This window comes from Saccopteryx bilineata, chromosome 12 (assembly GCF_036850765.1).
Source record: "Saccopteryx bilineata isolate mSacBil1 chromosome 12, mSacBil1_pri_phased_curated, whole genome shotgun sequence".
Classification (NCBI taxonomy): Eukaryota; Metazoa; Chordata; class Mammalia; order Chiroptera; family Emballonuridae; genus Saccopteryx; species Saccopteryx bilineata.
In genome coordinates, this window is record NC_089501.1 from 6312246 (window position 1) to 6338468 (window position 26223).

Consider the following 26223-nt stretch of genomic DNA (forward strand, 5'->3'; position numbering starts at 1 on the left):
AACAAAAACAAACAAGAAAACCAGCCAAATGAGAAAAGCAATGCCTATTTATTCAGAACTTGCTATATAGCACAGGAGTCAGCCACCATCACTGCAAGGCAGGCAGAGGAGTTAGGAGCTTTATAGTAAACAAAAAAAAAAAAAAACAGGGAACTTCAGGTGTGCCCTAAATGGCGACTGTCACCATGGAAGATGTGGGCGGGCTAACCAGAGGCAAGGTGTCCGGTGTGATTGGTTAGGAGAGCATATTGAGCTTTCTCTGTTTGGTCCTGCACTGGAAACAAGACAAAAATTAGGGGACCTGTCAGTTATTAACCAAGCCCTTAGCAATTTAAGACCAATTGTTTCAGAAATGATTGTTTAGCTTTCCAGATTGTTATTAGAGATAGCAACCAGGTTTCCTGAAAATCTGACCTAGAGCAGGCTGACTCCCAGGGCTGGATATTATAAATAAGGGTTTGGTGTACTGGACAGGTTGCTACAAGTTGTGGGTCCGCATTCTATTTTTACATATGGTCTGCCCGTTGTCCGTTTGTGTATTGTCTACCTTCTTTCAGACAAAGACAGATAGCTATCTCTAGGCAGCAGGCCTACAGCCAGCAATGTAATCCCCAGCATTTCTAGAGACCCACTGTGAGACAGCTAATTCCTACAGCCTCCTTGACCAGAAGAGCCTAAGGACATACCGGGTTATGTAAACACATCCCCAAGATGATGCTTCAAGATGTCGAGAAAGGAAAGGAAGGCTAGTGGTTACGGTGGTAGCAGAGTTCTGTGAGCAAACAGGAACAGGGCTCTGTGATTCTCAGCCCTGGCTCTCAGTGCGAACCCCATGGGCAATTCTGAACAAATACTAACATCGTGTCCCCACCCCACCTCCAAAGATCCCAATTTAATAGAGCAGGGCTGGGTAGGTGATTCTGATGTGCAGCCAAGTTTGGCAGCTGCTGACCAAAACCTTTGAGAGACAGTGGGAGCAAAGACTCAGCAATTAGTGAAAATGAAACAAGGCTGCGGCCATGAGCCCTTTCTCAGGAAGCCTCCATCTTTCAGTCTTGTAATGTTGGGCATTAGAAATAGAAAATGCAGAGTGAAACTGAACTCTGAAAGTAGCAGACAGACAATGTCACAGGGTGACACTGTGGGCCTACCCACAAGACGTGAAAATGCCGTGAGATCGAATCGGGGGCAAAAGCAACAAATGCAAACACTTCAAACCACCGTAAAAACGACTGGAAGACTACCTATTCTGAGCAGCAGTCTTCATTTTTATTTTTTACCATTAAAAATTTCTTTTTCCTTCTTTACAATGCCATTTTATCATAACATTATTTCTCACAGATTTCATGTAATGCAAGTGTGTTAGTATATGTCTGTGTGGATTCCCAGTCTAAGCTTGTACATTTATCAAATACTTTACACAGAATTCAGAAAAAAAGGCATTTTGGGGCATGTAAACTCAAAAGAATCACATATTCATTCAACACACTTAGTATCCATTTTTTCATTTCTAGCCATTTCTAAATTTTCAAATTTACCAATTTATCTGAATTTGATACAATACCACCCCCTGGTGGACATCTATAAAAAGGAACTCACACTTGAATGTGTTTTCTCTCTCCCTTTTTCTGTTTCCGGCCCCTACCTTCTTTCTCTCTTCCATCAGAATTTTCTCTTTAAATAAAATCAGATGCAAAAGCTCAATGAATACAACAGTAAAAATGAAGCTGTCCTAGGGGCTTTCTCCTTCCCACATTCTCATTGCTAACCCATATCTCCCTCAGAATATCCAAAATAGAATTCATTTCTACACATATGCCATCTTCCCCAAAATTAAACTTAAAATTACCTGTTTGTCCCGATCTTCACCTCCTTCACCATTCATTCAAGCCAAAGCCCTCCTGAGGATTCATGATAACCATGAATGGTTTAAAGGCTCTGAGTAGACCCAAGTCAAGAAACCTATTATATATATGTATGTACATATATATGTTATATGTATATATACATATGTTATATATGTATATATGTACATATACATGTATATATATTTATGAGAGAGACAGAGAGAGGGACAGATAGGGACAGACAGACAGGAAGGGAGAGAGATGAGAAGCATCAATTCTTCACTGCAGCTCCTTAGTTGTTCATTGAATGCTTTCTCATATGTGCCTTGACCGGGGAACTACAACAGAGTGAGTGACCCCTTGCTCAACCCAGCAACTTTTGGGCTCAAGCTAGTGACCATGGGGTCATGTCTATGATCCCACACTCAAGCCAGCGACCCTGAGCTCAAGCTGGATGAGACCACAGTTAAGCTAGTGATCTCAGGTTTCGAACCTGGGTCCTCTGCATCACAGGCTAATACTCTATCCACTGTGCCACCACCTAGTCAGGCCCTGTTAAATATATTTAATTCAGCAATTCCCAAATTCATTTTATCATGAGACACATTCCCCTCCTTCACAGTACTTTTTAACAACATGAAGAAGACTCTGGTTATATTTTATTCAGAATGATTGTTCCATTTTAATTAGCAAATTAGCTCTTTGCCTGCACATGCTATTCAATCTTCAGAAATGCTTAAGCAAAGTCACCGGAGCCAACTCTCCACCACCTGTGGTAATGCAAAATCTGACCCCTAGGGGAATAACCCCAGACAGCTATTGAGTTGATGCCATATGCTTAGGTAATTTCATCCGTGTCTTCTACCAGGAATTCTTCTAACAGGATTCATGCTTTATCTTCCATGAAATGTAATAAACTCTTATTGTTTGATCACCATGTGATTTTATTTACAGGGATTATAATGTTAATTCCACTACAACCTGTGAGCATCATGGGCAGCTCTGCAACTGACAGTGAGTTCAGGGATTTCCATACGTTGTCTCCTCCTGTGGATTTATGAGCCAAAAATATCAAGATCCCTACGGACTTTAGCAACCATGTAAAATTAGCGTAGATTCTTGCACACCAGATCTAAAAGTAATCTTTTTTTATCTTTATTTTTTAACAGAAATAGAGCTTTATGTCCCATGTGATTAGTACTAGATGTAAATCTAGTACCAGATTAGCACTAAATTAGATTAATACTAGTCCTATATCTATCCTTACACATTGTATCATTTCTAATTTTGAAAGGAAATTATATTTTGATTAATAGTCTCCTTGTCCATTTGCTGTCACTTCATGTTACTTACAGCTTTGATTCGCAAGTGGGGGTCCCCAAGGCTTGAACACACTCACTCAGCAGCCTGGCAGCCTCCATAGAAGTACCCCAGTGCATAGAGAAGCCCCCGCTCCCGTGGCCATAGTGGTGGACGACAGGCAGCCTCCGGCCATCCTTGGCTAGGAACTCTTTCTCTAGCCGAACTCCAGCCCTGAAGGGCCTCAAGCCCACCGTCTCCCTTACATCCCAGGCTCCATGGAGGGAGGGCTCCAGAGCACAGCATCGGGAAAATATATCTTTGCTAATTTCTGCATCTGGGGACAGATTCCAGTCTCCTTGTTGCCTACTTCCACCCAGGATTACGTTGGATGCACCAGGGTAAATATATGTTAGCCCACTCCCATCTCGGATAAAATGTTTCACCCAGGGAGCCTGAACTTTGAGTAATTGTCCCCTCACAGGGGAAATCTTCAAGTCTCCCACAAGCTCTCTGCTTCCAAGGCCTGAACAGTTGACCACAACGTCAAAGGATGGGTGAAGCTCCCACAGGTCTTCTATTCGCCGGGTGAGTATCAGGACCCCACTTTCCTTTAACCTGGGGAGAACAAGAGACCAGGAGGTGAGCTTTAGCAGCTTCCTGCTCAACCCCCTACAGGAAGTGATGGACAGGAACACGGAAACAAACACCTCAAGAGCTTCCAGGGCCCAAGGAGGCCAAATGCTAGCCACTAATTGCTTCACATCTTCGGAAACTGGAGATTCCTAAAGTCAAACTTAAATAAAAACCTATTTCAAAAATTCAAAGCCAGTGAAATTATATACAGGGTGGACAAAAGTAGGTTTACAGTTGTGAGTATGTGAAACACAGTTTATGCTTGTATTATTTATTAATTATTGTATTTTTCCATATAAACAACTGTAAACCTACTTTTGCCCCACCCTGCACTTTGTCCGTTTTGTGTATAGTAGAGTTTCCATATCGTTTCAGATGCTCAATATATACCACCTGGAGATGTTTTCTCTGAACCTATGTACTCTGATTGATCAATGTCACCCCATTAAAATTAATAAATAAATAAATACCAAGTAAATGTGATACTTTAAATATGCAAGTCTTTCTTGTTTATGTCATTTATTTAGCACCTAAATTAACTGCCTTGGACATTTTGTCTCATATTGTTAATGCTTACATGTTTCTTCGTATTAGTCTGCTCTCCCTAACTAGACAGTTGGGACAGGGGTGACATGCTCCCCCCCCAGAAGTGGATTTAATGGTGGGCGCACTGGGCATGTGCCCTGGGTCCCGACTTCTAAAGTGCCCCGCAAAACCCCAACTTCACATTTTTTTTAATGACACTAAGTTTGGTTTCATATGTGCAATTTTAACATTAATAGTACATAATGTTTTTTATCTATTTAAAAATATGGTTAACATGTATTTTTATTTTCCTTGTCTCTCTCTTTTTTTTTAAGGGGCCCAATATTTTCTTCTGCACCTGGGGCTCTGTTCCCCCCCATGTCTACCAAAAGGATGTTGCCATGAGAGGGTTAATATGTAAATATTATATTCTGTGTTCCAACCATTCCAATTAGAACTCAGAATTATTCTCTTAATTCAGAAAAATAAGAAAATTTACTAGCTTTGGAATTTGAGGACACTGCTTAGAAACCCTGGGCTTACCCAGTCAAGGCGCATACAACAAACAATCAGCAAACAACTAAAGTGAAGCACCTATGAATTGATACTTTTCCTTCCTGACCTCTCTCTCTCCTCTCTTTGTAAAATCAATGACTAAAACCTTAAAAACATTCAATAAAGGTAAATGTCCTTTTCCATGTTAAGGATAACTTGTTGGTTGAAGTACTGATGAAAATCCACCCTTTACCAGGGAACTCCTTAAATTATCATAGTGGACAGGTTGTTGGAAAGCCCTGTCAGGTTTGCTGTGCTGGGTCCCTCCCAGGACTCAGACCCCAGGGGGAAACTTACTGTATGTGCCCAGGGACCACTCATCCTGGTGTGGCAACAATGGGTCCATGTGATGATACTCAGTCATTACTCTGTATCCCATGGCCAATGCACTAAGATAGCACAAAAATGTAGGAGGAAACTACCTGGAAGCTGGATGTTCAATTGGTGGCCAGGTACCTACAAGGCTGACTTTATGACCATATGAAGTAGTCATTCTGGAGGTCTTGCTTGGGGATAGATGGTTGGGGATATAAGAAGCTTGGTGGCTTTGTTCTTGGGGCTTCCTGCAACTGAGAAAGACCTCACCCTGGACAGAGAGAATACCATAGCCCCAACTATCCATGAGGAAATGGGGAATGGGGAAAGCTGTGCTTGCTAAATAGCCCCAGCCCAGTGTCCTCTGATCATCACCTTAAAACCCAAGAATGTCCATTTCTACCAAGCCTAGAAGCCAGCCCTCTGCTGGACCACATCAGCCTGACCAATAAACTTGGGGCATGGTTGTCTTCAGGACTGGACTTCCTTCAACTTGCTGGGAGTTACACTAAGCACTTCTTTATACACACACACACTGTACCTCCCAGGAGCAAAGGGGAGTCCCCCCTTCCCCTCCCTTCTTTTGGGACTAGAGGCAATTCCTGCACCCTTCCTGCCTTCCCTTGCCACAGTCCAGGCTACATGAGAGGAATCCTGGGCAGCACTAAAGGGGTATGTGGAGGTTGTGGTGTGGAGACCTGTGGGGTGAAGTGCAGAGGACAGGCAGGTCCCTGGTGTGTTCCTGGTGCAGAGGGCTGGGTCTGTTTGACAGCAGCCCGGGGGAGCGGGGCTGTAAGAAGGAGGCAGGACCTTGGAGGAGAGGTAAGGGGAGGCAGGGGCGCAGCTCAGCAGGGACAGAAGGAGGGGTGCTGCAGAGCCAAGATATTGCCTGGAATCCACGCACATGCACCTGCCATTCACCACTGAAATATAGACCCTAACTGTTTTTTGAACCTAATGAATAGAAAGTGGGGAAAAGATTCCTCTTGTCATTTAAATTTTCTAAGCACTTTCAGCCTTGCCAAACATAGGGATTTTAACACTCTTTTGTTACCATTTTGACAGCTGGTACCTTTATTCTAGGAATACTATCCAAATAGTCTCTGAGTTACATAAATATAAAGTAGACTCTCTTCCAAGGAACTAAGACAACTTGGGGCACAATATCATCTGTGTGAAGACCCAGATACTTCCCTGCAAACCAGATTGCTTTTAGAAAATCTGTTTCTGGACCAAGAAGGATGGAGGGAGGAGGGGACAGTATGGCGTCCATTCCCCGGTTGGCTCCTCAGCCTGGCTGGAACTTTCTCCATTAGAAGCAGACAGCCGGAGCCTGCGAAGACTGATTCTAGGAGAACTGCTGCGACTCAGGAGGAAGCTGGGGATCAGAGCTGGGAAGGGTGTAAGGTCGGTGGATAATGGGAAAGGTCAGACCCACGAACTTTGGCTAGGACCGCCCACAACCAAGCCCGCCAAAAGAAACTTCCCAGGAACCCTTTGGAAAAAAGCTACCGTCTGCCAGCCAGTGAGATTTCACCACGTCATATTAGCTCGACCACCCTAGGAACCCTTTAAATATCTCCCACACGGGTCACCACTTGCGACTTCCCTGGCCTCCATCTTTCCTCGGGGCCAGGGAACCTCATCGGGCAGGATGCGGGATGCGCTGTACTAAATAAAGCCTTTGCTATTCTACACTTTGTGGCTCTGGCCCCCTTCCTCCCTTCTCGGCGGGGAAAAATACCTTACAAAGGGGACATCTCCCCAGCCTCTGCCTGGACTCCTCTCTGCCCCAGGAAGTACCAGTGATTCCTGAGATGGGATCTAGAGTTTAAAGTTTCTTAGGATGAGAAAAACAGCACTGAGTTTTGAGTCACTATGTGAAGATAACATGGAGAGGAAAGAAACAGTAGAGAGCTAGAAAGCCATTGCTAAAGACGTGGAGAGGTACAAAAGGCAGCGGGAGAAGATGGTGCTCAAGGACCCAGAACAGAGGGCTGGCTCTGTGAGATTTTATGTAGGACGTGTTATGTATTAGTAAGCATAATCAATTAAAAACCTTAATTCTTGCTTCAGGCCGGAAGCATGACACTTTAACAGTGATCAGAAAATTACTAAGTTTAGTCTATTTGTCTGAAAATGAGGAAGAAAATTAATTTTAAGATTTCAGTTGGCAAACAGTACTTTGCATATACATTTACAGGGGAAATAATCCATTATTTCTTCATAGTGACACTTAATGTATCTCTATACCCGAAAAAGCTCAGAGTAGTTAAAATTATATATATGAATATTTTGCATGTGATAGGAATGTAAACAATTTGTACTTAGAGGACAAATGGTGGTGTTTTTAAAAATAGAACCAAAAATTCTTTGAAACTTTACCCTTCAAGGCTAAAGCCTAACTCCTCTCCCTTTGAATTAGGCAGAACCTAGTCAACTGCTTCTAATGAATATAAATAGCCATTAAATATATTTATTATTATTATTTTTGCAATATGTGATCTTGGATTTTCTTCTGCTATAAAGCATGTTAATGGGACAACTGGAAAAAATCTGAGTAAGGTCTGTAGACTTCAGAAATGTACCCATGTTAATTTAATGCCCTCGTTCTGATTACTTGGCCTTGATCATACAGAGAATATATTGAGTTTAAGAAATACATATTCAGTATTTAGGGTAAAAGAGCATCACATCTGCAGCTTACAGCAAAAATGTATATTTGGAGGAAAAAGGATAAAGCAAATATGGTAAGTTTAAGATTTGGAGAATCTGAGTGAAAGATACTTGGGACTTCCTGCACATTGTATAGTCTAATTATGACCTGACAACATTATCTCATCTGATGACCACATTCCCCCCTCGTTTCCTTGCAATGCATGTTCTAATAAAATTAACTGCATTCTCTTTCCCACTTCTCAGAATCTTCATCTCTGCCTTGGCCACCCCACAAACTCATATTCATCGCTATAAGCCTTGTTCAGGCATGGAGCCATTCTGGTCCTTTTGGGGAAGAGCATGTGAATGAGGCCCACAGGGTTTCAATGTGCAGGTGGGGAGCAGCCGTGTACTTTAGTCCGGGAAAACCTTCATCTCTGCAGCTGCTTTAGAGTAGCTACGGAAGCCCAGCAGAAGTCCCTGGAGCTGTGGAAGCTCCCAAGGCTATTACACCCACAGAGCCCCCATCTGCTCCTACTAAACCTTGCCGCCTTCATCAGAAAAAATAAACAAATCATTTTTCATCTTTCTGGCTGGTCCCCACCCGCCTCATCCTTGGACAGCCAGGGAGAAAGGGCAGTGCTCACTTTAGACCTGTGTCTGGGCCATTTTTGGCCCATTGTTCCTCTGGTTGGGGTTGGGGGGCAAACTCTGGGAGGGGGCAGAAATCCTGAGGGACGCTGGGGAAGGAAGGCTGTGCTCTAGCAGGCATGTGCTGGGTGCAGGGCAGCAGAGGCCTGCTGCTCAGAGGGGGGGACCTTTGCAAGTCAGACATTTGTAAGTCAAGGACAACCTGTCACGTTGCTGATGTAGAATCCATATTTCAGGGCAGCTGCTGAGGCAACCACCTTTCTCTCATAGGCACTGCTGTGAGTCTGGCCCAGTGGGAGAGCAGCAGACAGAGGAGGTGGGAGACAGAGGGCTTTCCCAAGGACTTGCTAGGTGAGCAGGAAGGAAGGGAGAGGGAGAGAAGCCAGTGTGGTCAGTGCTGGGGTCAGTGTGGGCCCTATCAGGGCTGCAGAACAAGGCATGGCCTCCTGAAAAGTAAGCAATGCACCTAAGTTATAGGGCCCCTGGTACAGAAATGGGCACCCAGCTTTCTGGATGTCGTCAAACGCAGGACAATCCTGGTCCAGCTCGAATGACTTCTTTAGGTAAGATGTCCAGCAAAGAGTCAGGCTCAGCTGACCTATTGCCTCTATGATTCGTTTCCTGGAAGGAGCAAGTAAAAAGCAGCAGACTGACTCCACTGGCCAAAGGTATAAAAACGATCTGTATGGCTGATTAAACCTCAGCGGGTTTTGTTCATTTGTTTGTTATGGTTATTACTGGAGATATATGTTTTGAGAGGGAGATGATCCTTATTGCTCTATAAAAAATAATAATGATCTAATTTGTGGTTAAAAATATTTTTTTCCCTTTCTGACTTGCTGAGTAAAATGCCTGTTTTTGAGTCAGACCACAGGAGGCTGAACATCCACGTTGTGTAGAAGGGGAGTAGGAGGCAACAAAACGGATCCTGGGTGTGAGGAACAAGCTGGGACTGTGTGGCTTCCGGTAGAGGAGAGTGGCTGGCAGCTCAGAGTGAGCCCCAAGGTCGCAGTCCCTCACTACCAGGCTGCCCTGCCATCCAGCAGGCTAAATCCTTGTCCTGAAAGGCTGCCCAGTCTTCCAGCGGGCCTAAATCCTTGCCTTGGGCTCAGAGGAAGCCGCCGCTCTACAGAGCCTCCCTCAGGAGAAAAGAGGACTTGGTGGCCCTCTCTCTTCTTCACCTCGGCCTGCTGGCCCCACGCCAGGCCCTGAGGTAAGGGGGACAGCCAGTTTCCACAGAACGGAGCCTCTGCGAGGTTTCAGTGCCGGCCCTGCACTGGGCAGCAGGAGGAAGCATGAGTTATCAGGGACCCTAGCAGGTGCTGAGAGAGATAGGGTGGGTTGCTAGGATCTCCGGTGTCCCAGCCCACTGTCATGGTGGAAGTGTATATCAAACAGATGGACTTCAAAAAGGCCTTCCCAAGGCTGGGGACAAGAGACAACAAGCAACGGGCTCCAAGGCACAAACCCCAGCTTGCTGGTCATCATGCCTGTGGTATTGCAGTCAGGCAGTGGCCCCACGGGCACTGTTGGGCAAATGAGTTTGTAAAATCTGTATTTTCTTGATTTTCTCACTTTTATTGTTAAAAATGGCCACTGCCTACATGAATGGCACTGCCCAGGTGATGGGGCTGATTACCTTCCTGCTTAGGAAGGGGCTTTGTTGTGCTAATGGGTGCTGGAGGAGGGATTTCGTGCCAAAAAGTTTTAAGCAGAGGGGAAAAAGAAGGAGGAAGGAGAAGCCATTTTTAGTTGGAGAGAAGAAAGCCAAGATGGCAAGGTGCTGAAGGAGAAGCCAGTTTGTGCAGAGATGAGAAGGGAGAAGGTGTACAGATGGGGAACCAGAGGTGACTAAGACTGATGGGGGCCTTTGAGTCCAGGAAAATTCAGATGTGCCAGTGGCTTTGGGAGCCCTGAATGGAAAGGGAAGTGTTTTCCCTCTGTGTGTTTCTTGCCGGCCAGATGTGAGGCTAGGATAAAGGAATGACCCACCATTCTTTGGCTCTGCAGTTTCTGTAATATCTGTCCGAGTCTAACGGGAATCTGCACCTGCCTGGCTGCAGTGACGGCAACCCCGACTACTGGCCCTACAGGCACAAAGTGCCTGCCACTCACTGGGGTTGTTTTAAGTAAAGTAAAATGTGACAGCAGGTTTCTAACTAATGAGAGGGTAGCAGGAGTCTTCCCAGGCCTTTGTCCCACAGTTAGCAATTAGGCCTGAGAATAAGGTTATTACAGAAATAAGGGGCCTGTTTTCTAGAAGGTGATGCTCTAGAACAGGGGTAGGGAACCTATGGCTCGCGAGCCAGATGTGGCTCTTTTGATGGCTGCATCCGGCTCGCAGACAAATCTTTAATAAAAATAATAATAACGTTAAAAAAAAACACATTCTCATGTATTACAATCCATTCATTTCCTACCATTCATGTTCATGGTTGCGGGTGGCTGTAGCCAATCACAGCTGTCCTCCGGGACAACACCAAATTTTTATTGGATAGTGCATAACATACATGGGTCGTTGTATGGCTCTCACAGAATTACATTTTAAAATATGTGGCTCTCTCAGCCAAAAAGGTTCCTGACCCCTACTCTAGAAGCAGACAGAACATATCTCCCAGATAATACAGTTGGTCTATGGCCATACCACCCTGAAAGCATTTGAACTCGTCAGATAATACAGTTGACACCTGAACTAGGCAGGGGTTAAGGGTGGTATGTAGTCAAAAATAACTTTTGACTCCCCAAAACTTAGTTACAGTTCCTCAGTATCCCTGGGGGTTTGATTCCAGGACCACCCCCACCCCGCAGATACCAAATTCCAGGGATACTCCAATCCCTTATATAAAATGGCATAGAACACTGCATACAGTGGGTCCTCTGCATCCCCTATCCATTGAATCCACAGATGCAAAAACTGGGGAATGGGATATGCAGGGGAAATCTGCATAAAAATGGACCCAAGCACTTTAAACCCCTGCTGTCTGAAAGTCATCTGTATTTGTTTCTTGTGAAAATGGCTGAGGTTGACCCCAGAGCTAAAACACTCATTCTCAGTGAGAATGGGAGAACAGCTGGGACTGTGGCCATGTGGGGGACTGGCCATCACTCACAGTGACAAGCTCACCCAACCCCGCCCAGGGAGAAATTTCTCAGTGCCCAGGGCAGCCCCAGGCAAACTAGGAGACTTAGGAAGACTCCTCAGAAGAGGTGACAAAGACGCTGGGGATGACACTGGCTTCTCTGTCTCCACCCTCCCCCACATGCCACCCATCTATCACATCTTCAAATGTCATGTAGATACCTGTCCCTTCAAAGCTCCCCATCCTCCAAGGATCTTATCTACTATTTGTCCCTTAAAACAAAATGAAAGCAATGTGCCCTGTTTCCCAGGGAGAATCTCTATTTGTCTTCTGTCTATATTTGATAGGCAGTGCTTTGGTGAAAGATTGGGAGAGACTCTTCACACCCCGACCCGGTGATTACTGCTCCCTGGACTCTGCAGCAGCCTGGCTAATCTGAGCTGTACCTTCCTTCCCCTGGACCTCCCCGGACCTCACGCTTACCCCTCTGCAGCCGCCTTGACAAATGAGTGCGTGGGCCGAGGATGCGCTCAGCCAAAGCCTCTCCCTTCACTTCCAGCCCGTGAGCTGGGCACCCAGCCTCCCCCCATCCGCTCCCCATTTCCAGGGCCTGCACTGTCTTCTCTGGGGTAGATAGTGCCCCTGTGTGCACCCCTGAACCCCCGGGGTGGCCAAGGGAGAGCTCATCTCAGGAGGGGGAGTGTGGCTGGAGCTTGAGCGCAGGGGCGGGCCGCCTCCTGACACACACCCACGCCCCCGTGCTGTCATTGTCAGGTGCAGCGCTCCTGGGATTCCAAGAATTCTAAATGTAAACTTGGCCTTCGGGTGATTGTTAGACATGTTTGTTAAAAAGATAAATTATAACTTATCTAATGGTTCCTTAGTTTGATCAGGAACTTTTAAATAATTGCACATTCTCATGTGGACTTCTGTTTTTATTCTTGTCCCAAGCGGAACAAGGTAGAGAAGGGTCTGATACTGGGTGAGGTCTCTAGCTACACATTCAGAGAATCACAACAGAGTGAAACTTCAGTGACAGAGGGAAAGGAAGGGAAAGGGGGAAGGAGTAAAGGCAGTTTATTTCTGCACTGGATCCATTAATTTAAATGGTGGCATTGCTTCAGGCTTCTAGTAAGGAAAAGATGGAGGGAAATTGTCATTAAAAAAAAATGTTTTTCTTCTCAAAATTGGGATATGTGGAAACTTGTGCCCAAAAGCAAGAAAATGCTTTAAAAAGAAGATGCGGACATGTCAAAAGGACACAGGAGCAGCTTGAAGGGGCTCCAGCTGGCCAAATCTTGGACAATTTGAACATCAAAATAAATAATAAAATAGATTGAAATTTACTAAATAAAATAGGAATCCATGAGTCCATACTGATATAAACAAATATAGAAAAAGAAAAAGTTGCCTGACCAGGCAGTGGTGCAGTGGATAGAGCGTTGGACTAGGACACAGAGGACCCAGGTTTGAAACCCTGAGGCCACCAGCTTGAGCATAGGCTCATCTAGATTGAGTGTGGGCTCACCAGCTTGAGTGTGGGCTCACCAGCTTGAGTGCAGGGTCGCTGGTTTGAGCATGGGATCATAGATATGACCCCATGGTTGCTGGCTTGAACCCATAGGTCGCTGGCTTAAAACCCAAGGTTGCTAGTTTGAGTTCAACGTCATTGGCTTGAGCAAGGGGTCACTCGCTGTGTTGTATAGCCCGTATGAGAGGCACGTATGAGAAAGCAGTCAATGAACAACTAAGGAGACTAAGGAGTTGCAGCGAAGAATTAATGCTTCTCATCTCTCTCCCTTTCTGTCTTTCTGTCCCTGTTTGTCCCTCTCTCTGTATTTTTCTCTCTCTCTCTGTCTCTGTCACATGAAAAAAGAAAAGGATAAGAAAAATAAAAAGTTACATTTTCTTATAATAGAAAGCAAACTGAATATAGAAGGAGTTAGAAAATTATCACTTGGCAAACATAGTGACAATTCAGGTAAGGAAGCATCAGTAGATGCTAAAAGTAGTAGGTGAAAGTTAGACAAAGAACAGGATATTTACATAGCCTCAGGTATAATCTGACAAAGCACTTAGTAACTGCAAGAGGAAAAAGTAGTAACTTCATAGTGGAGAAAACTGGAGGGCCAGGCAATTAAAGTTAATGTCACCAGAAGAAAACAAATTTACACCATGCACTTCCTGATGTGATGCAGTAAGGACTCAACATCATCTCTACGGTTTTCCACCAAAAATTCATAACCTTAGTATAATCATGAAGAAACATCAGGCAAACCCCAGCTGAGGGGCATTCTATCACACAGCTGGTCTGTCTTATTATATGATCTTTACAAGGTCATAAAATAGACCAGGGACTAACAAGACATGACAACCAAATGCAGTGTGTGATGTATGAACATGGATTGGGTTATGGGCCAGAAATATGTATATATTACTGTATATATATATTATATTTATACAGTATATATGTATATATTATTATAAAGAACACTATTTGAACAGTTGGCAAAATGTGAATAAGGTCCATAGGTGATAGTATTGATCATTATAAATACCAGGCTTGATCCTGGTACTGTATTTATGTCAGAGGGTATCCTTGTTCCTAGAAGATACATGTGGCAACATTTAGGGATAATGGGGCATCACGTCTACAACTTACTCTTCAATGCTTCTGGAAAAATTAAATATGTATAAGGAGAGAGAGAAAAGATGACCAAGCAAAATGTTAGGGACCTGGATAAAGGGTTTACAAGAGTCTATTCACTTCCCTTATCTCTGTGTCCACGACTCTCCCTGACCCAGCCCTGGCCAGCCCCACACAGAGGAGCCCTTGGCCAGCCCAACAGTCTCTGCGATGGGAACAAACGCTCTGTGGGGTTTTCCTCACCTGCTTCTCCCCAGTCTGCCAGAGACCACAGAGCTCCAGATTTTTACAGACTTTCCAGAACATGGAGACAAAAGTCCAAGATGTGGAAACCAAACAATAGAATTTGGGGTAATAATGAAACTTCAGCCCAAGAGACCTACAAATGCCCCAAATCATAAAACTCTCTAATGACACCTCACTTTTTATATCTCACATTTTGTACACATTCCTCCATCCTGTTTTTTATCATAATAAAAAAATTAAGCAGCATATTGACATTAAGAAAAAACTACACATATGACTTTTTAAATCTTATTCCCCCAATCATGAACATTTTCAATTTTGGCATGCCTAACAATTCCCCCCTCTGAATTCAAGATAAAGTACATGTACCTCAACTTTGAATCACTAACATTAGCACTTCCATGTTTTTTCCACTCATTTTTATAATATAAGGACAAAAATGCAACACTGCACAAGAACGCTGTTCAGGAAAGATGCTGCTGCTGCTAAAACCTGAATGTTGGCTGATGAGCAACGCCATCATGTGATGGTTCAAAATGCTCCCTTGTTAACTGATGTATTCAGGTACAAATTTAACATGCAAATAGTGGTTTGTGGGCCAGTGAACAAGCTTTAAAAATGTAGGTTTTATAAAACTGGAACTTACAAAAGTAAAATGACCAATATAAATTACTAAGAGGTAAAAGTGAGAAGAGCACTTATAAAGCTACAAAAATATATCACAGGGGTCCCCAAAATTTTTACACAGGGGGCCAGTTCACTGTCCCTCAGACCATTGGAGGGCTGGACTATAAAATAAACTATGAACAAATCCCTATGCACACTGCACATATCTTATTTTAAAGTAAAAAAACAAAATGGGAACAAATACAATATTTAAAATAAAGAACAAGTAAATTTAAATCAACAAACTGACCAGTATTTCAATGGGAACTATGGGCCTGCTTTTGGCTAATGAGATGGTCAATGTGCTCCTCTCACTGACCACCAATGAAAGAGGTGCCCCCTTCCGGAAGTGCGGCGGGGGCCAGATAAGTGACCTCAGGAGGCTGCATACGGCCCACGGGCCGTGGTTTGGGGACCCCTGATATATCATGATGCTCCTGACATGTGCCCAATGGACTTAGGCTCCTCCTCTGTGCTCCCATTCAGCTTTCAGAGATCTATACTGAACCCTCACCATATGTGTTCTGTAATTGTTGATTAATACAGAAATATAAGTACATCCATATATACATATATGCCCACAATCACCCCAATAGACTATAAATTCCTTAAAAAAAGTTATCAGATTTTTATCTTTCTTTTTGGCCAGTTTCTAGCACAGTGCCAGGTATATATAGGTATTCAACAAAGAATTGTGGAATTAATGAATTATCTGAATTATTCTATATCCTATATCTGAAACCAGATCATTACTGCCCATTTACCTCGTCACTTTTCTAACATTATACAATAATTCACAATGTTATCTATCCACCAAATATACACATTTAGAGATTGAGAAAGCCAATGTTTCACAACCCCCAACATGCCTGCAATTTCTAGACTAAACTATAGAGAGATTTATTTGAGGTGTCCCAAATAAAGATGCTCTTGATGTATTTCTTAACCAACTGGGAATAGAAGTCCTTAAAAACCAAGCGAAAATGCAAGTTCAAGGTATTTGGGGCTAAACTTGGTGAGGAATCAATTACATAATTTAGATAAGCCCTCAGTTTTTAGAGTTCTCATTTATAACAAAAGAAAATGATGAAGGTATTTTTTTTTATCGCTAATGCAAAAAATATTCAAAAATAATTTATAACAAGCATAGGATTCTCCCATTCAAAAAACTAGAGTAAATCACCTAATTTTATGGCTGGAAGCATACTTTCCAAACTTCTCCATTTTACAGAGAAAGAAATAAGATATTATTTTAGTAAGTGGGTTTTACTGGTATGTGTAAGGGGATAGGGGTGGGGACCAAATCATGTATCCCGTGCACACTAGAAGTAGAAGATGGGTATGTTACTACCAAAATGGTGTGACTCGCTCCCGTGATTCAGACACTGTCTTCAAATTGCTTTTACAAAGTCCTAGCCATTTGTGACAACAAAGCACACTGCAAGAGCTCTGAGCAGTGGTGGGATTCAGCCAGTTTGCACCAGTTTGGCAGAACCAATACCTAATTTTTTTGAGTTTGGCGAACCAGCTGTTAAAATGGCACTTGTAATCAGGGTTCTCTCTCTGGTGGGTGCCTGGGCAGCCGCCCAATGTGGAAATCACAGATTCACATTCCTTACTCTTTTTTTTTTTTTAACATTCTTCTGTGTAACAGTGTATTCTAAGCACCCCTAGTAATGTTCATTCCGTCCATAGGTAAAAACAATTGCAAATGAGGACGCCAATCAAGAAGCAATATGGAAATATCTTCAATAACAGTTTTATTGTTTTTTGTCAGGCTCTATTTAATATTTTTATTGATATTTTAAAACTGTTTCTAATAATATAATCTTGTTTTGTGTGCTTCTTTTATTGTTCTTATTTAAGTATTAAATACATGAAATAATAAACTACCTTTTGGTATATCGATTTTTTATATTTAAAGAGTCATTAGGGCAGAGAACCAGTTGTTAAATTATTTGAATCCCACTACTGGCTCTGAGGGACCACAGAGAATTTTTAGTCTATATTTTGTGAATAGCTATGAAGTTTTTTATGGGCATGACAGACAAAGGAAGCAGCAAAGAGCCATGTAAACTGACCTTTTCTCCAGCCATGGGAGGTAGGTGACGCCTTCACATTTCAGGGTTGTAAAGGCCTGGCCAAACATGTGCTGGGGGAATTTCTTCAGCTCAGCTTCCGTCATCTTTCGGAATCCCAGAACCACGTCAGCCCAGAATGGCGCTTCTTCACTAGGAATGCTCTGAAATATCTGCCAACTTAAACATACTAGGTGAATAATTTCCAGAAATTTTGTGAAATAGATTTCTAGTGAACCTCATGTGATATTCTCTAAAGCCCTTGGATCACACATAAAGAGAAAAGGATCTATTCTTCCATTCTTTTGGGTTCAGATAACTCAGTAGCTAAATTTAAAATGTTCATTATTGGGGGGGATAAGATTTAAAAAGGCATGTGTGTGGTTTTTTGTTTTGTTTTGGGGGTTTTTTAGTGATAGAAAGGGAGATAGACTCCTACATGCACCCTGACTGGGATCCACCCAGCAACCGCCATCTGGGACCAATGCTTGAATCAATCAAGCTATCCTTAGTGCCTGAGGCTGACACTCAGACAAATTGAGCCACTGGCTGCTAGAGAAGAAGAGAAAGTAATGGGGGAGAGGTGGGGGAAGAGAAGCACATAGTCACTTCTAATCTGTGCCCTAACCAGGGATTGAACCCGGGACTTCTGCACACCAGGCGATGCTCTATCCACTGAGTCAACTGGCCAGGGCCAGTAGCATGTCTTTTAAAGATTGAATTTAATTCTCTTTTACCAAAAAGCTTTTGCCCAGATTTTCTTATTTACTTATGACACTGTATATTTGAGGAAAGGTTTTTTCTGTTTTGCATAATGCTTTACATAAATTACTAGCAAACCATCAAAAGTTTAAACGTTGGCCACAGTTTTGAACAAAATATCTTAATTGGAATGGTGGGGGTGTAGGAGGCTGGGGTGCATATTATGACATAATTTGTAGGTCATCCATTTAGCTCTTGATAAGGGAAGCCAAGAGCTGTCGGGGGAGCCTTGCTACTGTTAAGGTATAGTTGGGGTGGATGAGGCTGGGATGATATTGGTTGTTAACAAAGAGCCTATAATAGTCCTACTAATAGTTGCTAACCATATGTTTGAAATTATAAGTGTTGTGCTGTTTTCATCAATAGGAATAAATGTTGTAAGTCATGGCTGCTCTAAAATTGCAAGACAAATTATTTGATTGCTGGGCATGGTTGCTAATGATGTGATTGATCATTAATGTACCAGAATTTAAGTAAGTCATAACTAAGTAATTCATTCTAAGCAGTCCTGTGGAAAGTATAAATGTTGGCTGCAGGGCTCCACACAGGGCCCTCTTGCTGTCTCATTCTGCACACTCTCCCAGGCTACACTGCCCTCTTGCATATTTTCACAATCATCTAGAGGCCAAACACTAGAAGGGTACGTCTCCAGCCCAGATCTCTGTTGTGAGCTCCAAAACCAGATCCAGACCCATGTTGCCTACTCCCCACCGATGTTTACTTCCATGTCTCATACATTAACCCCCACACACACACTTCCTTTCCCCCTTTCCCCATTCTTTTTTTTTTTTTTTTTTTTTACTTTTTTTTTTCATTTTTCTGAAGCTGGAAACAGGGAGAGACAGTCAGACAGACTCCCGCATGCGCCCGACCGGGATCCACCCGGCACGCCCACCAGGGGCGACGCTCTGCCCACCAGGGGGCGATGCTCTGCCCATCCTGGGCGTCGCCATGTTGCGACCAGAGCCACTCTAGCGCCTGAGGCAGAGGCCACAGAGCCATCCCCAGCGCCCGGGCCATCCTTGCTCCAATGGAGCCTTGGCTGTGTGAGGGGATGAGAGAGACAGAGAGGAAAGCGTGGCGGAGGGGTGGAGAAGCAAATGGGCGCTTCTCCTGTGTGCCCTGGCCGGGAATCGAACCGGGGTCCTCCGCATGCTAGGCCGACGCTCTACCGCTGAGCCAACCGGCCAGGGCTCCCCATTCTTATCCAACTCAGAAAATGGGACCCCATCTACACAAGTGCTAATGCCAGAAGCCCAAACAACATCCTTGACTCTCTCTCCTCTCTCGCCCCCTGCATGCCATCAACTATCGGGTCCCATCAAATCTCCTCTTAAACATGTCTCAAATTTATCTACTCTCTATCCCCACTATCAACACCTAATCTATCCCACTATCATCTCTCTTTACACAAATCTGTTCTCCACGCTACAGACAGAATATTTTTGAAACATAAATATGATCCATTATTCACTGTGTAAAATCTCTCAATGGCTTTCCACGATGCTGGAACTTTTCAATCCCTCCCACACACCACAGTCACCCCAGTCTCAGGTCTATGCATGTGCTCTTCCCTCTACCCAGAATGCTGCCTCCTCCTGCCTTGGCACTGTCTCTGCCCTCTTCCCCTCTACACACAGTCTGACTTACCTCATCTGGATGGTCTCCACTGAAGCATCCCTTTTTTTTCCTGGTGGCTTCTCATAAAATCCCAGAGCAAGTTTATTCTCCAAAGAAATGCTTCCATAGCACCCTGCACTCTTCCCTTGGAAACTTGTGTCTCATTTGTAACTCATTAGATTTGAGACATTACCCAAAGATCATAAGCTACATGAGGACAGGACAATGTCTGTCTTTCTTAAAAATTCACTCCACACATATTTATTGAGAATCTACTATATGCCAAACAGTATGTACTAAATTACTATATATCCCTAATACTTAGGACAGTACCTGAGATTGATGATGAATGCTGAAAAAATATTTTTAAGGAATGAGTAGCTGCATAAGGCTGTATACTTAAGCCAAAGATGCACAAAACATTGTGCCCTTGTCTCTGCTTGACTCATCCAAATTCTTTTTGGAAGCAAGTGGTATAAAAATCATGCATTTAAGAGAAATAAATAACTCTTTTTTATAATGGCTTAAAATACATTCTTTTTAATATCCTCAATGGTGACAAAGTCTTACTCTTGAAAGGTTATTTGAATTTTGGACGTAGCTGTTTTTAAAAATTACATAGAGCCAAAGTTTGTGAATTATACTATACCACATTGGTTTTGGACTAAAACAAAGTGTGGCCGTATATTAATGACAACCATTTTCTTATGAGGCTCATCAGCTGGCTTTGGGGACAGTTATAGTATCTATCCATCTTCTGAGGTAGAGATGTGAAAGTTGCTACTTTGGACAAACACTTTGGAAAATTTATTACGTCAACATCAACATCATCTGGTGTTTGTGATGGTGAGGGAGGGCAAGAAAAGGAAAAGGTAGAAATGTGCCTGATGCAGGTACGTTACTGGCAGAAACAGCCTGATCTCAAAAGAGGAGTGAGGACAGTGTCTTCATTTTGTTTTGTTTTTGTTTTTGTTTTAGAAAGCACAAAAGGTGTAGTTGACTTAATAATTTAGCAAAAGGCAAACATTTTTCTGGAAAACACAGAATGGCAGGTAAGTTATGTCATAAATTAAAAGTGATAGAATGGTTAGTGATCTCTATTTAAGACCATATAGAAAGATATTATCATAGTTTAAGTGCTAATTTGTTTTAGAAACATTACTTAGGAATTATTTTTAAACTCTTTTAATAGTATATGTTTCTTGAAATCTGTTGCAGTAATATAAGGTTATAGTAATTAAATATGCAGAAATATAGAAAAATATGAAAAATATATGAGTAATTAAGATATAAAATTAAAATCAATTAATGAAATTAAATAAAATTATGCCATCTGGATAGGAATTAGTATAGTGTGTGCAAATGTGATAAACAGACTCTGACTTTCCAGCAGACCCCAATTAGTGTGTGTGTGAAGTTATACATAAATAAGAAATGGCTTGTTGTCATAACTCTGTAAATTAACATAAACAAGAAGCTTCCCTAGGAACATCTTAGAAGTGGCTTGATATAATGTTTAAATAGATTAACATAAAAAGGGCTTCCTTCAAGTAACTCCCAAAAAAGTAGTTTGAGATAATAATCTTGTAAATTAACACCTGTTAGAAGGCGTTGGCCAAAAAAGGTACTAAACCTAAGAGTCCCCCCTGCTGTGGTGGTCGCCCAGAATCCAATGTGAACGTGGACTGTCTCCACGCTGCTCTGTCCAAAGACAGCCGAGAGGAGCATGCTGATGGGGCCCCCCTTAAGCTGTACCCAGGCATGCCAAAAGGATTTGTGAGTATAAACTGCCTGTGTGATTCTTGCAACTAACTTGTGTGTAGGTCGTGTCTTTCCTCTGGTGGCAGTTGGTCTCGGCACTGATTAGCATCCTCATGGCCGCCTCAAGAGTAGACTCGAAGAGGCTGCCAGCCCTGCTAATAAGCAGGAGTGTCCCACTGCATGGGGAAGTCAAATCAGAGACGCCTGATCGATGTAAAGCTTGGGCTCTACTGGGACAAAATCAGATATGAAGAATGAAATAGGAGTGTGCTAACTATTTCAGAAATATTTTTCTGAAGTGGCACTTCAAAAGGTAGCTTTAATGACCTACAAAATTTATATTTTTGGAACATGGCATTCTCCAAGGACACCGAATATATAAGCTGCTTCTCTATTTTGGGTCTCTGCATGCATCCAATATCACACCTGTTTGCTTCCCCTCGGCCACATTATCTTCACATAACCCAGCTTCACTGCTTTCCTGACATATTTTTGTAGCCATATTTGTATGTCACAGCACAATCCCTGAGGAAACTTAAAATACGATTGCGATGAGAAACTGCAATGGCTGTTTATTATTAAAAGGTCTAAAACTATAATTTGTCTTTCTTGAGTTCTTTGGAAAAAAACCCTAAAATGTTCTCTTAAATCCTTCCACATCTAGGTCAGCACTCTGCTCATAGCAGACAAAAATAACTCATGTTGAACTCTAAAGACTGTTAAAATCATTCTAAATTCTAAAATAACTCCAGCCTGCCTCTCTTACCCAGACACCAGATGGACGCCAGCCTCTCCAGCTTCTGCAGAGTTGGCAACTGCAAACAGGTGATCAAAGGTCTCTCTAAACCACTGTTTCTGCTTGTGGGCAGGTGTGTCTGTAATCATGGAGAAAAGCAAAGTGGAACAGAAAGAAAAATGATGATAATGACTATGCTTTGGTAAGCTCTTTCTTAGAAACCAAGGGAGAAAAAATAAAGAGGCAAGGAAGAACATTTAGATAAAGTATCACACTGTGGAGGCTGTGTCAGCAACCAGAGTTGAATGCTGATACATGCTGTCAGCATCTGTTTGTATAATGATCAATTGACACAGGGGAAACCGACCAATTAGGGCAAAATCTGATGTGTGAGTCAGTTGACAGGTGGTTTTGGGCACTAGGTATATCCCAGAGGTCCTGGAAGGGTCTATCACCAACATGAGCAGAAGTCAGTTTATGGCTGAGACATCCAGCTGGCTATACAGTTAAAACAATAAGAGAAAGAACCCAGGGCCACTTTCATAGGTGTTAAATACAGGTGGGTGACAAGAAGTGATCTGTGGCCTGACTAGGCGGTGGCGCAGTGGATAGAGCGTTGGACTGGGATGCCGAGGACGCAGGTTCAAGACCCCAAGGTCGCCAGCTTGAGTGCGGGCTCATCTGGTTTGAGCAAAAGCTCACCAGCTTGGACCCAAGGTTGCTGGCTCGAGCAAGGGTTCACTTGGTCTGCTGAAGGCCCACGGTCAAGGCACACATGAGAAAGCAATCAGTGAACAACTAAGGTGTCGCAATGCGCAATGAAAAACTAATGCTTGATGCTTCTCATCTCTCCGTTCCTGTCTATCCCTCTCTCTGACTCTCTCTTGTCTCTGTAAAAAAGAAAAAAAAAAGAAGTAATCTGTGGGGCCCAGGTCAACCAAACAGAGAACAAAATGTATATCAATGGGAAGCCCAAGGAGCTCACCTGCTACAAGGAAACAAGACCTGTACTAGAAAGGTTATCCCCTCAAAAAGAGCTCCCTGCAGGGTATTTTACTTTGGGAAGTGAGATTCCCCTAGGCACAGATATTGATGACATTCAAGTCAGCAGCTGCCAGTCACTTTAGGACCCTGTAGGTCATGGCTGATGCTCAATCAACACATACCATGAGCAAGAACTAAACATTTGCTTCTTAAACTAAGACTTAAAGATTGTTCTTGTCTTGAAGCATCACTGAGCTTTTCCTAACAGATGAACCAATAAGATGTTAAAAAGTTACATTATACTTATATGTATATCCAGCTGTCTTTGTCAACAGGATTTCACAAGCATTAGTCTACCTAACATCTCCCATGTCTGACATAGACGTGAAACTCCCTCTCACCTGGATAAGCATGGGGAATAAGAATTCCTGCTGCCACATCGCTCATGGTATCAGGAGTGAACTTGTCTGAAATAACCGTGACGGAGCATCGTGGGACCAATTTGGAAATGCACAGAGCGGTGGAGAGCCCCATCACACCAGCCCCCACCACGGCAACCCGGACGGTATCCATGGACCTGAGAGGAGAGAGGTGTGAGCTATAAGCTTTGTTTTAGGGATTATTCCATCCAGTACAAAGTTTGGCCCTGAGGGTCTGAGGAAGGAGGGGCAGGCACCCCTTCTCTGAGAAGGAAGAAACAAAAAGCATATAAGGGAAAGGAGCCAGCTGGGGTAACCAAGTCAGCCAGTGATAAATTAACTATATCCCATAGTTACACCACAAAGCAAGAATAGCAGGATCTGTATGTAACTATGGCTAGTGATCCGGAAACCCAGTCTCCCTTGCTGACCCCGCCGAAACTGTCCCTCCCCTCTCCTTGAGTCCTGGGAAACCTCAAACAAAGAAATCACATGCCCATTGCTTAGATACTGTAAAGGGATATAACCTGTAAGAAAATCAACTTCAAGGAGCCCGTGTTTTGGAGCTACAAGCCCCACGTGCTTTGCCAGCTTAATAAATTCTCCTTCCTTTATTGATTAAGGTATCTGAGTGTCTATCCTCCATCGGGTTGCTTCCTGCAACAGGTTCTACCCTGAGGTCTGCAAACTCTCAAAACAAGAACTTTCCTGTTGGCATGTCTTGCAGGATACGGAAAGCTCATTGTAAACTCTCTTTCCATTACATATCTAGATGTGGGCAACAAGGTCTCGGGCGGAGTTGAAGACATAAGTGCAAAACCAGCCTGGAGTTGCCTTAGGACACACGACAAGTAAGGAGGTTTTCATTTGGGGGAACATTTCTACTCATTCTGTCCCCTTTCCCAACCCACTTTCCCTGTGGGCAAAACCTAAGGAAGGTCAGTGAAGTAAACAGGGTAGACACAAGCAGCAAATACAGCACATTGGACAGAAAGTTTGAACGAATGAACTGACATTCCCTCCCCTGCTCCTCACTCTAACTGGGAACCAGCTTTCCCTAGCTCCATCCCTGCCTCTGCCACCGCCTTCCCAAACCTCACATTCCCAGGTCACCTCCACCCTGTGCCTGAAACCCCACCCCCACCCCCACCCCCCACCCCCACTGGGAGCAGGCTTTCCTAGAAGCTGGGGGACCACCCTCGCTCTTCCAGCCCTGACTCCCTCATCTGTAAACCAGGCCCCATAAATTCTTCATTAGCTCCTATCGGTGTAAATAAAGGGCCCACAGAGTTTGTCTCATAAAAAGGGCTCTTTCTGAGAGTCTTGTATGGAAATTCAGAAGCCTGGCTGGGCTGCGCAGGAGCCTGGGAACGAGAGGGCTGATGAGAGCTCAACACCTTCCCATCCCCTCACCACTGAGCGCTGCTCCGCTGGCAGCTCTCCCGTCCACCGTCCACCGGGCTCCCCGTCCCCACGCTCTGCCTCACTTCTCCGTCGGTCTCAGGTGGAGACTCCAGAGAGAGTCTCAGTTGGTCTTGCCATCCTTATCGAACAATGTTCCAGCACCAGTTTGTTGGGCTCAACCAGACTGTACATCTGTCCTTGGCACAGTTGCTCTGCTCTGTCTAATCAGCAGTAGCCAGGGCGCCTGGTCACGATATAAAGTAAGGCCACCTGCACATAAAATTCACCTTTCCTCAAGAGGAGGTCAGGTGGTTCCCTCTGCTGCCAGCAAGACAAGCGTGGGGGTGGGGGCTCCGCTGTCAGTAGTCCCTTCAGGCTCTGACGGTCTCTGATGCTTTCAAGTCCTCCGGAGAGTTCGTTCTGCTTTTCAAGCAGTATACGTGCTTCCTCAGCCACTCGTTAATCTGACTGCTCCCAGTGGCTGGCTCACTGAGAAGGAGCAGGACGCCAGGGCGGAGGGAGAAGGGAAGGGTCCGTGACACGGGGCAGACCAGTGCAGGGGGCACGCTGGAGGAGTGCAGCCCCGCACGTGTGCCCCAGAGGCAGAAGGCAGCCACCCAATCCTTTACTGGCTTTCCTATTTCACACTGGCCTCCCTACCCGGCAACTCTCTCAAAACAGTTCTAATAAATTCAGTTGAGAATGGAAGTAATCCGTGGCTGAGAACAGCCGGCTTCCAGGGAGAAGAAGTGAGAAAAAGCAAGGTGGATACAGCCTGGCCCAGTGTCCCGTAAATCGCTGTCACCTGATCTCGTTAAGACACACACTCCACTGCCCCCCCTACTCCCCCCCCCCCACCCCCGCCGTGAGTACAGAATGACCCCTGAGCCATGAGCAGGCAGGAGGATTCAAGTACCTTTTCCTGAAAAAGCGGCCTTGAACCCACAGGAAGCTCTGGCATCAACACTTGTTTTCCCAGTGAGTGGTTAGTGTAGTGCCCTGAGAGACAGAAAGCAAAACTGCTTCCGATTGGGGAAATGACTAAGGGCATTCCCTCTAATATTACTCTCCATTGGCCCACGCGCCTGGGTCTCGTCACTTATTTCCCTGGAGAAAGGAGCTTTTGGCCTCATCTTGTAAATTGTGAAGGTGCAGCTCTGCCCCACCCTGGAAGTGGGTCTGACCTCAGCAGTTCTCTAATTTACAAAGCCTTCTTCTCACCACCAGCCTGGGATTTCTCCAGCTGATTTACAGGCATGGTAAATAATGGGTGAGTCTGTCCAACTCCCAGCAAGTTCTGGCCAGAATAAACCCGGGCTTCCTCATTCGGCTGC

General features: G+C 44.0%; 1 protein-coding gene across 2 annotated transcripts; it reads right to left on the reverse strand.

Moving 5' to 3' along the window:
* Positions 1-1247: 1247 nt before the first annotated feature.
* On the reverse strand, positions 1248-25952 carry DDO (D-aspartate oxidase). Of its 2 annotated transcripts, none has more exons than XM_066247856.1 (5): positions 25806-25952; positions 23468-23643; positions 22113-22221; positions 17207-17383; positions 1248-3764 (listed from the first exon to the last, which is right to left on the reverse strand). In XM_066247856.1, the coding sequence occupies exons 2-5, from the start codon at positions 23637-23639 to the stop codon at positions 3197-3199; spliced, it is 1026 nt and encodes a 341-aa protein (XP_066103953.1). In that variant the 5' UTR covers positions 23640-23643; positions 25806-25952; the 3' UTR covers positions 1248-3196. The 2 variants fall into 2 exon arrangements, with proteins under 2 accessions (XP_066103953.1, XP_066103954.1); XM_066247857.1 differs by lacking the exon at positions 25806-25952 and adding an exon at positions 24899-25671.
* Positions 25953-26223: the final 271 nt, after the last annotated feature.